At 40.4% G+C, this 14,671-nt stretch overlaps 1 protein-coding gene across 1 annotated transcript; it reads left to right on the top strand.

Moving 5' to 3' along the window:
• The first annotated feature begins 305 nt into the window (after positions 1 to 305).
• GATM (glycine amidinotransferase) lies at positions 306 to 12,159 on the top strand. Its single transcript, XM_062501470.1, has 9 exons — positions 306 to 374; positions 779 to 994; positions 5,140 to 5,335; positions 6,497 to 6,687; positions 7,986 to 8,123; positions 8,414 to 8,578; positions 10,322 to 10,385; positions 10,485 to 10,601; positions 12,047 to 12,159. Exons 1-9 carry the CDS (start codon positions 306 to 308, stop codon positions 12,157 to 12,159), a joined length of 1,269 nt encoding a protein of 422 aa, XP_062357454.1.
• Positions 12,160 to 14,671: the final 2,512 nt, after the last annotated feature.

The following is a 14,671-nucleotide window of genomic DNA, read 5'->3' on the forward strand; positions in this document are numbered from 1 at the left end:
GTGGATCGGGGCCGGGCAGTGCCGGGGTGTCCGGGCCGGGAGCGGTGGATCGGGGCCGGGCAGTGCCGGGGTACCCGGGCCGGGAGCGGTGGATCGGGGCCGGGCAGTGCCGGGGTACCCGGGCCGGGAGCGGTGGATCGGGGCCGGGCAGTGCCGGGGTATCCGGGCCGGCCCCGCCCGGGCCCCGCGGGGGAGCTGAGGGCGGGCGCTGCTCCGGGCGGGGCGGGCCGGGCTGGGCCGGGCCGGGCCGGGCGCTCATAAAGCGGAGCCGCCCGGAGCTGTCCCGTCGTGTCCGGCCGGCGGCGATGCTGCGAGTGCGGTGCCTGCGCGGGGGCAGCCGGGGGGCTGAGGCAGCGCATTACATCGGCTCGAGGGTTGGTGCCGCCGGATCCGGGCCCGGGGCTGGGGCCGAGGATGCTCCGCGGGACGGGGTCCCGTGTCCCCGTGTCCCTTCGCCGGGCTGCTCCGGGCCGGACGGGAGGGTACGGGACGGCCGCAGGCTGAGGTTCACTCAGCATCCTTCCCTCCCTGTCTGCCGCTGCCGTGTTCCGATCTCCTTACCCTTCTAAACTGAGCGCGTCTTAAAAGGCAGAATTTCCTTTAAGTATCTGCTAGGCTGTGAATAAATTAGAATGGCTGTAACAAGCCGTGTTTCTGGTAATGCTCCAAATAACATACATTGCTTTGGGATTATAATGTTAAGGCACCTGTGGGCTGAGCCACAGCTTTTTGTCTTCTGTAAGGGAGGCATAATTTTCGTTCTTATTTTTGTTTTAAGCTTCGAAGAGTCTTTACAGGATGGGTGCAGCGAACTTTCCAGAGCACCCAGGCAGCTGCGGCCTCCCAGAACACCTGTGCCGCTGATGACAAGGCTACAAGCCCTGTGCCCAAGGACTGTCTTGTTTGCTCGTACAATGAATGGGATCCACTGGAAGAGGTCATTGTGGGAAGAGCTGAAAATGCTTGTGTACCACCTTTTTCTGTGGAGGTTAAGGTAAACAATAAAAACTAACCTTAAATAGAAAATGTGGAATTTATATCTAAAATTTACTTAAGCTTTACAATGCATAAGGTGTGTTGTTCACTCTTGATAATTCTTATTCCAAAGTAGTTGTTTACATCTCTGAAACTTTACAGCATAGCCGTGTTGGTGAGGGATGTGCTTTTTTTCCTTTGGACTTTCAACTGAATTAGCTGTTTTAACAGAAGTCGGTAGCAGAGACAACCTCTAATGTATGCAATCTGCTCTAGTAATAGAGCCCTGATGTTGTCAGAGTATACACACAAACTTGAAATAGTTGGTTGGACTGATGAAACTTTAATTTTGAGTTCTGGAGCTGTAGACCAACAGGACTCTTGTGTCCAACAGCTCTGAAGTAGTTTCCTGAAAATCCTGAGTGCTACAGTAAATATTTTGTGGAAATACATAGTCCACTGTTCTTTCAGGAGTTTTCTGTGCCTAAAACTATGCCAGCAACCTAAATAAATCCATGATTCTTTGTTCTCTGGAATCTTGTATATAAAACAGTAACACTCAAACAGTGGGCTTGCTCCAGATTTTTGTGTTCTTCACCTGGACATTGAAGTTGCTGAGTATGTGTGTTACCTGCATTTGTGGGCAGGTTCTTGAATCTTTCTCTTTCATTGTTACAGTACAGCACTACCTACAGAGCAGCATGTAATCCATGGCTACCACAGCAAAATGAGCTCACACACGGCTTCTGCCCAAGAGAACTTAGTAAAAACTTAAAGGATATCCTGAAAAAGTTGACCAGAAGACCTCAATTAAAAAAAAAAAAAAATCTGACATTGAAAGAATGGCAAGCAAAGATACTGAAAATAAGTTTAAAGTGCTGGAAATGGTTGTTTAGGGGAAGCTGAGATGTACTTGTATAAAAGACTTCTCTTCCCTTAGCCCTTTTTTTTATCCTAGCAGCTTCAGAGGAGGAGGAGGAGGAGGGTTAGCATTTCTAATATACTAGTGTATGTATTTGCATTTATGTAAGACTGACATAATGAATGTATGGAAAAACTAAGGAAAAGACGTCTAACATTTTAAACTGTGACATTAAATGAAGCAAAATTCAGTTCCTAGGCAGTGGGCAGGGGCTTGCTTTAGTACCAGAAACAAAATATTTCCAGTGTCTGACTTGCTGAAGTGTCACATGCTATACAGGTTTTGCTGCCTATTAAGCCAGAAGTACTCACGTAGGTCAGAACTTCACTTTCTCTTACATGTGGTATCAAAAGCTCAGTGAGGAATGTCAAACTAAAGGATTACCTCTGCAATTCAAATAACTATGACTTAAGGTTAAAGCAAGTTTTAAATTTGCTTTATGTCAAATGCCAAGTCCACAACAGGTAATGGAACAGAGCTAGTTGAGATGGGGTTTCCTCTAATTTTCTCTGCTTTTGTCTTAAATATTGCTGTAGAAACTGCAACAGTAACACCTGGAGGGTGTTGTTGAATAACCCAAGCAGTAGTCCAGTCCTACCTTGACGTTATTTTTATTATTAATTAATTGAAATCTCCATGTAGCTGAAAGGTGAGGGGTGTATGTGTGTGTTGCTCCAGTATATTACAATAGCCATAAGTCCCTGTTCTTGCCCCTGTAAGCAGCAAAACTAGAGCTGATGGGTATCATGTGCTGTCTGCTGAGTGCATGAGGGTCACTGGTTACAAAAATTTCAGTTTAAAACTAATGAATTCTACACTTATAAGGAAAATTTGAAGCTTTGGACCTGAGACACTAAAAACTGCTCAACTTATAGCAGTTTGGTACATACTTGTGTTGAGATTGTGTTTTAATATTGTATGCTTGTTTATTTGCTAAATATTTAAATGCAGGAAGCATGGCTGCATTCAGCACTCTTCTACTTTGAGACAAGGGTTTGGTTTACTCTAGTGTTTTTGCTGTGGTGTGGGAATGATGTGCTTGGCATAAGAAGGAGGAAGGAAGGAACTGAATAGGGAGCCCTGCATCTCTGATGAATATTAATGAGACAACACTTTTTTTCATATCCCTTCCAGGGCTTGAAACAGGCTATGTAGAGGTAAATGCAGTATTTGAAAACTTGACAAATCTTAACATTAGGAAGATGCCTTTTCGTGAATCTGCACTGCAATGAAAAATCCCACAGCTGAGAAGTATTCTGGAGCAGTTGAGTCAAGCAGTTGAACTTTATAGCTTTGTATTCTGCAATGCTTTTCAGTATATTTTGTGAACAATAATCCATTTTGGGTGAGGAGTATTATTAACACAGATCCTTACATCTTGAGTGAGAAAATGAGTGTGTACATGTGTTTACTACTGAATTAGGCAAAAAGAATTTTGATCTGAATTTAAGTTTGAATATCCTAAATTTATTAACTGTCTTTACTAGGTTAAAGGTACATCTTGATAATGTTAATTATCTTCCATGACAAATGTCTAAAGTAAATAGCAATGATAAGAAACAATACTGCTTTCTTAAAGACAATCTTTCCTTACAGAAAACTCTTGAATTTCTTTCTTAAAAGAAAGAGTTTGTTTTAAATGTTGTGTGTACTATTCATGGTCCTTTTTGAATATTCTGAACAGACTTGTATGTCTGTGACCAAAGGGGCCTGAAATGTCAACCCTAATTTGCTATGAAATACCTGTCCCAGCCATATACCCTTTTCCCAGTTATTTGGAAGGCAGGGAATATGAGTAGTGTTACAATGGTAACCTCTATTCTGTTGTAGCTTTAAGGTGACACCATCCAATTACTGCAACATAAGTGTGGTTCCTCAGGTTTGGAAAAATAGCAAGGATGTGGTGGAGAGAGGAGCTGCACCTCTTAGGGATTGATGCTATTCACATACACCATAGCTGGCTCTGAAAATAACCAGCTTCAATCCACAGGATGAATTTATCTCATGAGCAGAACATGTTTCCATAGGAATGCTAAGCACTTCATGTGATCTGCATGTGACTTCTGACCAGCTGGCAAGTTTGAGGTGATCAAATTACCCAAGACCTCACTTACAGAAAAAGAATAAATTCCCTCAGGAAGGATGGGAAGAAGTTTCAGTACTGGAGGAGCAGGATGGCCATGCTGAGGCTCTCTGTGTAAATGTTAAAGCTGGATTTTCTTTCTTCTCTCTTACCTCTATAGCATGAGGCAAATATCCAGAAATAGCAGAGGGTAGAGTGAATAGCCTGGATTGTTAAAGGGGATGAGGCATGCCTCCAGATGGATGGCCTTGCCTGCTCAGAGCTCATGGCAGTGCTAGCACAGAGGAACTGATTTTGGTGAGAACATTGTGCTCTGGGAGGTAGTCAGGACTGCAGTGTCAGGAGACAGCCTCATGTTTGGAAGGGCAGGTTCTTCTGCATTTCCTTGTTTCCCTCCAACTTGCTGACCTGTTCTGACCCCTTCTGCTGTCATTCCAGAAGGGCTCCATATGCATTTGCATCTCAGCCAACATGTCTGACATGACAGAGGAGCATCAGATACATCAAACTGAAGCAGCATCATTTGTTTTGATTATATGTCTGGCTTTTCTCACTCATGAGAACTGGAACATTATTTTGAATTTGTATTTAATAAAAGAAGGCTATCACAGCATTTCAGCAGAGGATTTAGGTCTGTAATGATGAGCGTGCTTTAATCCAACCCTGGCAGGTGAATTTAGTATCTTTTGTGTCTTCTAGACTGCTGCTGCACCTGGAGTATGGCCTGTTCTTGCCAACAAGGCATGCTACCTGTACTTGGGATGGCTTTAGAATTTCTGATGTCACCATTGTGACATTACTGAAGTGAGGTTGTAAGAAGGTGGCTACAGATTTGGTATATTTTGCAGATTATTTAAATTAAAAAACATGTCTGATAGCCTTATTTAAATAGCAGAGTCTACAGTGTTTACCCTGTTTGGTGTGTTTGCATAAGTGTTCTGTAATAGGGACCAAATGGCCACTTGGCAACATTAATCACTCAATACTTACTGAAGTGTAATATAGACAAAATATTGCAGGAATCAGATAAAAGGCACACTCCAATATATTAGGCTCAAGAACAAGAAACTTTAAACATTAGGAATTGTGTCTTATGCATCTATTTCACTCCAAAATAACTGGTGGTTATTCTTTGTCACTTCATGTCCTTTTGTTTTAGGCAAACACATATGAAAAATATTGGGGATTTTACCAGAAATTTGGAGGCCATAGTTTCCCCAGAGACCATTTAAAAAAAGCTATTGCTGAAATTGAAGAGATGTGCAATATTTTGAAGGGAGAAGGTGTTATTGTCAAGAGGCCTGATCCAGTTGACTGGTCTGTGAAGTATAAAACACCTGACTTTGAGTCTACAGGTAAATGTCTTTCCATTATTGAAGGTCTTGTCTGTTTAGCTCTTGTCTGAGACACTTTGGATATCATCTAATCTATCTTCCAGCAAGGAGCAAGATTATCACCAGCACTAAGTGAGGTCAGTGATTGTTTTCTGTAGCTAAGATTTAGAAGATCTCCAGGGATGGAGATTCTGCTGCTTGATTTGTTGACCACCTTCAGTGCTGGGTGAATTTCCTGATGAAAGACCTTTGCCTGATACCCAGCCTGAACTTCCCACACCAGTATCTCTTGCCAGGTTCCCTCTCTCTGTTGTCACTGCCACTGCCAAGAAGTGCTAACTTGTCATGGCCCTGGCTGTAGAGTGTTTCTGCTTTGTTCCTTACTTGCCACATGAGAATCCAATGCTCAAAGCCCCTCTGACCCTCTTGATAACACTTTGTTGGATCGTGGAGTTGGATCCATCTTAAACTATGGAAGACAAAACAGTTGGAGGCAACACTTTACCAGGAAGATCCTCACTAGTGTCAAGGGAATTTGAATGTCCCCTTACCTACACACATTCCTCCATGTATGGCTTTGGTTATCTGCAATGAGAGCACACCAAGATTTGCATCTAGTGTAGTCCTTTGGCTTCTTTCATATAAAATGTGTTGTTAATTCTTTCTAGTGGAATTCACATTCCTTAAGGGACAGATTATGTTAAGGAAAAGTCTAATGGGACTGTTTTCTGCCCTAGTTCTGTGTTCCATCAAACTCCTCTTCTGAGCTATTACTCTTTAAAAGGATAGTATATAAAGAAATTCTGTTCACTTGGAAAATTTTCTGCCCATCATCACTTTTTAAAGTCATCTGGGTAATACATAAGTATTGGTCTAGTTAATTTTGATCAGCCAAATTATGAAGTGGGGGCTTGATGGTGGATGGCTTTCATCTAGCTGTGAATCTGTTATGAGTGAGGCTTTGTAGCAAAAGTTTAGTGTATTTTGAATGAAAAATATTACCTTGAAAAATTGCTGAAGGTCGTAAGGATCTGATACTATGTGCTGGCTTCCTCACATTGCTAAGAATTATTTTTGCCATTATTTTGGATAGAAATAATGGTAAAAAGAAAGGGAAAAGTGCCTGAGCTGAAAGAGCTGAGAAGGGCATATTTGTCTCATTAATGGCCACTTTCCTTTCAGGTATGTATGCTGCCATGCCAAGAGACATCCTCTTAGTGGTGGGAAATGAAATTATTGAAGCACCAATGGCTTGGCGTGCTCGGTTCTTTGAGTACAGGGCCTATAGACGACTAATCAAAGATTATTTCAACAGTGGTGCTAAGTGGACAACTGCCCCAAAACCCACAATGGCAGATGAACTCTATGATCAGGTACTGTTCTAATTTTCCTTCAGAACTTCAGTTCTTGTTATACAGAATTTTGTTGATAGTTTCAACCTGATATTTAGGATTCACACAATTGTGAGGGGGGAATGGCACAAAACAACTCTGGAGGGTTATTTTTTTTTTTCTAGTGTATGCCAACATACACTGCAGCCTTTCCAGCTGAAACTCAGTGGGTGCAGTTAAAGAACAAGGAACAGGAAGTTGTGTCTATTGAATTCCTCTGCTTTGAATTGTTTTGGTTACTGGCTGTAACTGAGCATTACTAAAGAGGAAGGAATGCTAGAAAAACATCACAGAGATTACTTTCAAGATCCCCTGAGGAGAATGTCCATATGTCCTGGGTGCATTAGGAAAGTGGGAAAGAATATATTTTTTGTCACAGAAAAAACCCAACTCATAAACCTTATTTTGCATGACAACTGGTATTTTGAAAGTTACATAAAAGAAATAACCAAAGTTCTAAACTGTATTTACCTTCAAAATATTTTAGTGACTAGTTTCTTAATTTTTTTCCTAATAATATTTACTTGGACAATTTTAATCATTTCCTATAAGCCCCCAAATGCATCATAAGCTTGGTGACAGCATTTACAATAGATGCAGTAAATTAGTTGTGAATGATTGCAACTTTCTGGGAACAGTGTCATCAATGATACAAAGGAGACTTTGTTAAACAAAATCGCCTTAGAGTCACCTTCAGTGAAAACTTCAAGAGCCTGTAATTACTTACCTGGTATTTTTCATTTGTGCTGGATTTTTACATCTCACTAGTACTGAATTGCCTTGTTTAATTTTAAAATTATTTATAATAATAATAATAAAAATGATCCATCTTCTAGCTTGAAGTTCTGCCTCATTCTAAAAGCTGGAAAACTAAAGAGTCCACATTTGTTAGGAAAGAGCTTCCATTCCAGTATTTCTACCACTGTGCAGTGATTTGTTGGACTGGTATTAAACTCCACTGGTAATGAATACTTTTTATCATGAAGTCAGAATATTATCCTCACAGTGGTTCTGAAGAGCAATTAATTTCTTGATATAACTCTTGTCTCTTATCTCATGACGTATTCTTGAATGTGCTTAAAGCCTTTCACTTTTAAGTCCACATGTAGATTTTCTTTCCTATTCTAATAAGAAGTAACCAAAACCACCTCCAAGGAACACAGTAGCTATCAATATTAATGCACTTTCCTAATTTCAAATTACTCTCCACTGGCAAATTATTAGAGAAATTTCTTTTAACATCTCTAACCTAAAGCTGTTGTTCTCTTTTCTGCAACTAGAATTATCCAATCCACTCTGTTGAAGACAGGCATAAACTGGCTGCTCAGGGAAAATTTGTAACTACTGAATTTGAGCCATGCTTTGATGCTGCTGACTTCATTAGAGCTGGAAGAGATATCTTTGTACAAAGGAGCCAGGTAAACAAAGCTTTCTTTCAACAGTTTTGGTATCTCTCTTAATGACTGGTATTTTGTCTTTTAAAATTCCTGAGCAGCATTAAAATAAGAGAGTTGGCAAAAGAAATTGCTCTTCATGGAATGTTTGATATACAGGATTAGACTGCCTTCCAGGTAAGGGATCAGCTAAAGGCACAGAATTCTCTATTTTACTGGTTTTAAATATTTAGTTTGTCTAAGGTTTTATTTCACTGAACTTGGATGCAGTTTATATTCCAGCCTTGTAAAGCTTTATTTGTACTGTTTTTCAGGTTACAAACTACATGGGTATTGAATGGATGAGAAGACACCTTGCACCAGACTATAGAGTGCATATAATATCCTTTAAGGATCCCAACCCTATGCACATTGATGCCACTTTTAATATCATTGGGCCTGGTCTTGTGCTCTCTAACCCAGACCGTCCCTGCCATCAGGTGAGAGTGCACAAGGGGGGAAAGTGTTTTGTGTTTAAAAACCACTCAGCTGGGTTAGTTCCCTGCTGGGTAATTACTATTCCACACATTCCATTGTGTGTTGCTTTGTAGGTCCACAGTTAAATATGATGGAAGTAATCTAATTTTTAATAATGTATCAAAGCAAGCACCTGGGATATACTACCTCTCTGAACACTTCCACTGCTTAAATAATTTTATAGTATCCTAAGAGAAATTGAAGCACTTCGGCTGCTCAGAGGAAAAAATCTCCCTTTTTATCCCATTTTGGAAGCCTTTCCTTTGGTATTAATTGAGCAAATGGCAGGAAGCTGGTAGTTGCTCAGGCATTCAGCTTTGAATAGCTTCTGAAGAGTAGGGAAGATGAGAGATATATAAAACCTGCTACTATACTGAGAAAAAGCCAGTATTGCTGAGCAGCACAGTGAGATCAGACAGCCTTCCAGAGAGTGAGAGCTCATCTCTGTTACAGTCATGTTACCTGCACTGCAGTGCTTGAGGATTTTTGTGAGGATGTGACTTCAGAAGCTGTAGAGCCCCACGGGAATAGCTGAGCTGACACTGAACCAGAGGGATGGAGCTGAGTGCTGCACATGATGGAGCCAAGTGCAGAGCACAGCTCCTAAAAGCAGCTTTAGTCTCTTCTTGGCAAGTTGTGTCAATGCAAATGGTCTAATTGAATTATTGCCTCCTTTAGCGTCCGTTCTGAGGATGCTAAATAATTTCCAATGATTTTTAAAACAGTCTTATTTTTTTCCTCCCCTTTTCCCTTCCACGGTTTTTCATGATGTTACTTGAAAGAGGATGTTCTTCTTGGTCTCCTTTTATTAAACCCGTGTTCTGGGACTTTTTTCAGCAGTTTGGGAAAACTGCTGTCTGTGTAGACAGAAAAGATAAATGCAGCTTGCTTTCATAAAAACTGGTTTGGCAGTTCTGGATGACCGGGGAGTGGTGGGGGCGTGTGTGAATGGTGTGGATGAAAAGGGGCTTTTCTTGAATGGTGCCGATGAAAGGGAGCTTTTCTTTAAAATCCTGGCAGGCCGGGTTGGTTATTAAATTACTAAACTCGGGATTGGAGCTCCACCTCGTGGTAACGCTGGAACGCTAGCGAATACTCTTCCAGCTATTCAGGCAATGAAGATGAAAAATCAGCTCTCCTTTGCCAAATTATCCTCCTCTTAATTTTAACTTAATTGTGTAAATCTTAGAGACACAGATTATTCCTTGGGATACCCTTATATCTTTTCCTTTGTTAAATGAACTGCATATTAATTTTCTTACAAAGTGTGAAGGAAAGGTAATTTTGTGTTCTTTCTTAGGGTTTGCTTTTAGAAACATCAGGTAACTCATATTAATGGCTTTTATAATCATATGGGAAGAAATAACACACACAAAAAGATAATTGAATATGTTTTGGTTGTTACCAATACATATAATTAACAAGCTCCAAGCTGCAAATGCTACCTTTTGTCTTCAACATATCTAGCATATATAAAACCAATAGAAATGAATGCTATTGGCATGAAAAATTTTAAAAGACTTTTAAAAAATGCTTGTATGAAAGCTAGGTTTGTAGATGAAGCCTGAATGAGGGCCAGAATAGTGAACTGGGGGCAAGGGGTGTCATGCTTATCGGAATATTCTGGGAAAATCTGGCATAGGCTGGAGGACATAATGTGATACTCTAAGAACTCTCTTGAGAATATATTTGAATTGCTCTTCCAGATTGAGCTCTTCAAGAAAGCTGGCTGGACTGTGATTCAACCCCCAGTGCCACTCATCCCAGATGGTATAGTCACCCTTGCTTTTCTAAGGACTCCAAGAGTACTCTTAAGGGTATTAATATGGAGTAAATTGGTGCAGTACAAGGTTTATTCTCCTGTTTTAGATCACCCACTGTGGATGTCTTCTAAGTGGCTCTCCATGAATGTCCTGATGCTGGATGAGAAACGTGTGATGGTGGATGCCAATGAGACATCGATTCAGAAGATGTTTGAAAAGCTGGGTATGTCCTAACACACTTCTACATAGGCTTAAAAGAAAATTATTGTGCTACCAGCTGGGGTAAATGGAGGTTTCACTTAAAGCAGTCAAAGCAGCCAGCACTGGAAAGAGTACCCAAACAGCTGCATTAGCAAGTAAGAATAATTCAGTGATTTTTCTCCTGAATACTTCAGTCATATAAATATGGTCTTCTTTTGCTCCCTACAGCTTGCAGCACATTAAGGTATGAGTAACAACTAAAGCATCCTAACAACATCCTTTGTTAGGATGCCTTTTAATGACCTTTTTAAATATAAACTGTCCAGTTTGAGGTCAACATCTGTCTTGCAGAGGTGGAGTGCACCTATTGCTGAATGATAGAACTGGGAATCCATCATTGCCATAATGCTTTAAGGTTTTTCTTGCTGCAAACTCATTGTACTTTAAAATGTCAAATTAAGACCACTTAACCCAGGTATTTCTGCTCATTTATAGAGAATCTCAGTCCTGTAAGATGTAACTTCATGATAGTGTGGAATTCCTTCAGATGTGCAGTGACAGGAGAAATGTATTTGATCATAAAAAATGGAAGTCTTATTATGCACAGCTGCTTAGTCTTAGGTTGTTTTATGGCATGACCAAAGAGTTGAGGATTTAAAAATACTTGAAAGTACTTAAATAATGAAGCTATTAATGATCATGATGGCTTATCTTTCACCCTTGAACTTCACAGCCTATGTAAGTTCTAAATAAATTCTGGTAGTCAGAAAGTTCATGGGACTGAGATGGGTCCACTGGGAACAAAACTATTGCTGACCCAGGAGATAGATTCTACTGAGCTGCTCCTGAAAGTGCTGAGCAGCAAAAAGGCAAACTCTGTAACAGAGAACTTGTCTGAGCCTTCTGTTAGGACTTTGTATAGGCTGAGCCACAGCTGTGACATTCATCAGAGCTGAAAAGAAGGGGTATGAAGCTTAACCTAGGTACTAAAAGCCTCTTTTCCCTTTCAGAGAAAGAAGGAGTTAGAACTATCTACCTTGAATGCTTCTTTTCTTAAGAGGCACTTGAAAGAGCACATTCAGTGTCTGAGTCATAAATGCTTACACGTATTTCTGAAAATGTGTCCTGATCATATATTGTAGCAGAATTTCAGCTAATTCTTCATATACTGCAAAACTTGAATTTATCATTTCAGTACTGGCACGTTGTAACTCATCAGACACTGGCTGTGCTCCAGGCACTGTGTATTCCTGAGGGTATCACCAGAATAAACAAGCCAGCTATGTTCCTAGTTTGTTCTCTGCCTAGAATTTGGGAAAACAATTTTTTAACAAGCTAGTAGGAAATAACTTCCACATCTACATCTAGCCATATGATCTGATAAAGTAGCATCTGATGTTCTGATCAGAGCTTGCCATGTGAAATTGAGCATCTAATTTTAAAGTGTGCCTTGTATATTTCTTCCAGGCATTTCCACAATTAAAGTGAACATTCGCCACGCCAATTCTCTGGGAGGTGGCTTCCACTGCTGGACGTGTGACATCCGCCGCCGTGGCACCCTGCAGTCCTACTTGGACTAGGAATGAGCCCAAAAACACCAATGGTTCAGCTTCTAAAATAGGCATAGGAAATGAGCAAATCACTGTCACTCTTGTTAAAATGACTGCATGAGCTCTAGTGCTTGATAAGTGGTGTCCTCATAATGGTCTGGGTAATGTTTTATTCTTAAATACCCTTCACTTCCAGTAGGATAATTGATACTACTTCCATCAGCAATACAGGTTTTCTGGCTGCCTTTTTGAAAGACATCCTTCATCTATGAAGCCTTTTCACATTGGCTTTGAATGTAAAAGCTTGACAAGATGGCTAAAAGGTCTTGTTAGAACAGCTTGGCCACCAGTACTGGATATCTACCTCTGTCTAGTTACCTTATCAAATAGGCAGCTTGAAATGTGAAACTTGAGTAAACTTTTCTTATTCCTTTTAACCACTTCATCGTTCTAATATATTCTTGTCTAATGGAGTTGAAACAGATGCAACTGTATAGATCTCTTAGGGAACCGAGTAATTTTATAATGTTTTTCATGTCTAGCCATACAGATATTTACAGAGAGTTTTCAGTTTGATCTAACTTTTCAGACATGTTAAAGGGCATGGCACTTACTTGCCATGTTCTACATTTTCTTCTGATGCATGTCATGCACCTGAGTACTTTTTTTATATTGCTTTTTGTATTGCTGAAATTGGGTTTTATTTAACTTTTACGTGTACAAATGATAGCTAATATTCTGCTTGTACAGGTTTGACTCTGAGTTGTTTACATAACTTAAAAGGAGGCACAAAAGAAAAACCCAACAATAACTCCTCCCCAACTTTAAGCTTCTGACATCTTACATCCCAGACTTCCTTCAGCTGTAGCAGATACAGAAATATGTATCAAACATGCCTGATGCCATGGAGGAATTTGAGTTTTGATTCCTAAATATGTACTTTTTATGCTAATAAAGTTTTTTTCATTCTCAATTTGTTGCCCTTCTGTTAACGTGTAAATATGAAATGTCTGGATGGTGACAAAATACACATGGAATATTTTTTCCCTGTAAAATAGGTAATATCTTAAACTCTTGTATAATGCAGAAAACCTTTGTTATATTATTCATATACCATGTTTCCACTTGTGTTTTCCACAGAAATATGACTGGTGGGGGAAAGTACCATGTGCTGCTGTGGAGGATTCTACTATTACAATGTAGTGTATCCTGACAGAAGAGATGTCAGGCAGAACATGCTCACATAGAAGCTGTATGGTCATATTTTAGAGTTGGGTTGGGCTAAACAGGTCAAATAACAACAATCTAGAATGCTTTGATATATGCAAACTGGAAAGAGATATTTGGACAGCTGCCAGCACTTAACCAGGTAGAGATGGTGTCTATTTCCCCTTTAAAATCAAGGCTTTATAGACAATGGAAATTTGTCTGAGTCTTCCTTTAACCAAGCTTTGTTTTCCACTATTGGCATTGGAGCTGGGCAGCTGCATTGGAGCAGCATATGCAGCAGATCATCTCTCCTACTGCTCTGCAGTGCCAAAATGTCTGTGTGTCTGTTCTTGGCATAAGATACCACCAGCTATGGTTGAAACCACTAGGAACTGGCCAAATGTGGATTAGTAATAGACATGTGCACCCTGGATGCCTCCAGGACTGAGGAGATTATTTTTGTGTCATGTTATACATGAAACTCTGGCTTTATAAACATTCCAGCCTTTTCCCAGTTTTTTTGTTTATCCCTTATTGTCTTTTTATTTTTTTTAATCTTGAACTGCACACAGTAGCAACTCTTTCAGCTTGAACACCACCATTATGCTTCTGAAGTTGTTTTTTTTTTCTGCCAGTAATAAAAGTTTTTACCTAATACATGGGTACCTTGATACCGAACCATGTATACCTGGTTTGATAACAGACTTGTCTTTTAAGTCATCTTTCCTTCAATGTGAAAGGCAGAGAAGTTCCATTTGAGCAGAAGCTTCCAGTTCAATATCAGCAGTAGTGTCAGAATACAGATTGTAGACACACAGTAGCAGGAATGCACTGACCTGAGGAATTGTCACTACCATCATTTTGGAACAGAGCAGGATCTGGTGCTGTGAGTATTTTGGAGACTTTCTCAGGCCTGACTCTTTCACTGGCCACAAAGTAGTCAGTTAGCCAGTCCACTTCCATGTTAGGTTGCAAGGGAACTACACTTGGGTGCTCCATGAGGTACAGTGAGGGTTAAACAGTAAGTGCCTGGGACCTGCTCCAGCCTGTGAAAGCCAGGACTACTTAGGAGCAATGTGGGATTCTCTCTAAATCTTCTGTAGCTCAAGACCAGGGAGGACAAAGTTTGTATTTCTCCTGGAACAGTTATATTTTCCCACCAGTGCAGGGAGCAGTTTATTCACAGGTATATTTACAAATGTCCCTTGGGTGGATGTGCATGTATGAACTGCCAAATGTAAAACTGCCCTGTCTTAAAATCTCCTCTGTGCTATCAGTGTTAGTTGGAGATATGACTGGGCAGCTGTAGGAGAGAATTTGTGAAGTGGAATGC

Source organism: Cinclus cinclus, chromosome 13, assembly GCF_963662255.1.
Source record: "Cinclus cinclus chromosome 13, bCinCin1.1, whole genome shotgun sequence".
Taxonomy (NCBI): Eukaryota; Metazoa; Chordata; class Aves; order Passeriformes; family Cinclidae; genus Cinclus; species Cinclus cinclus.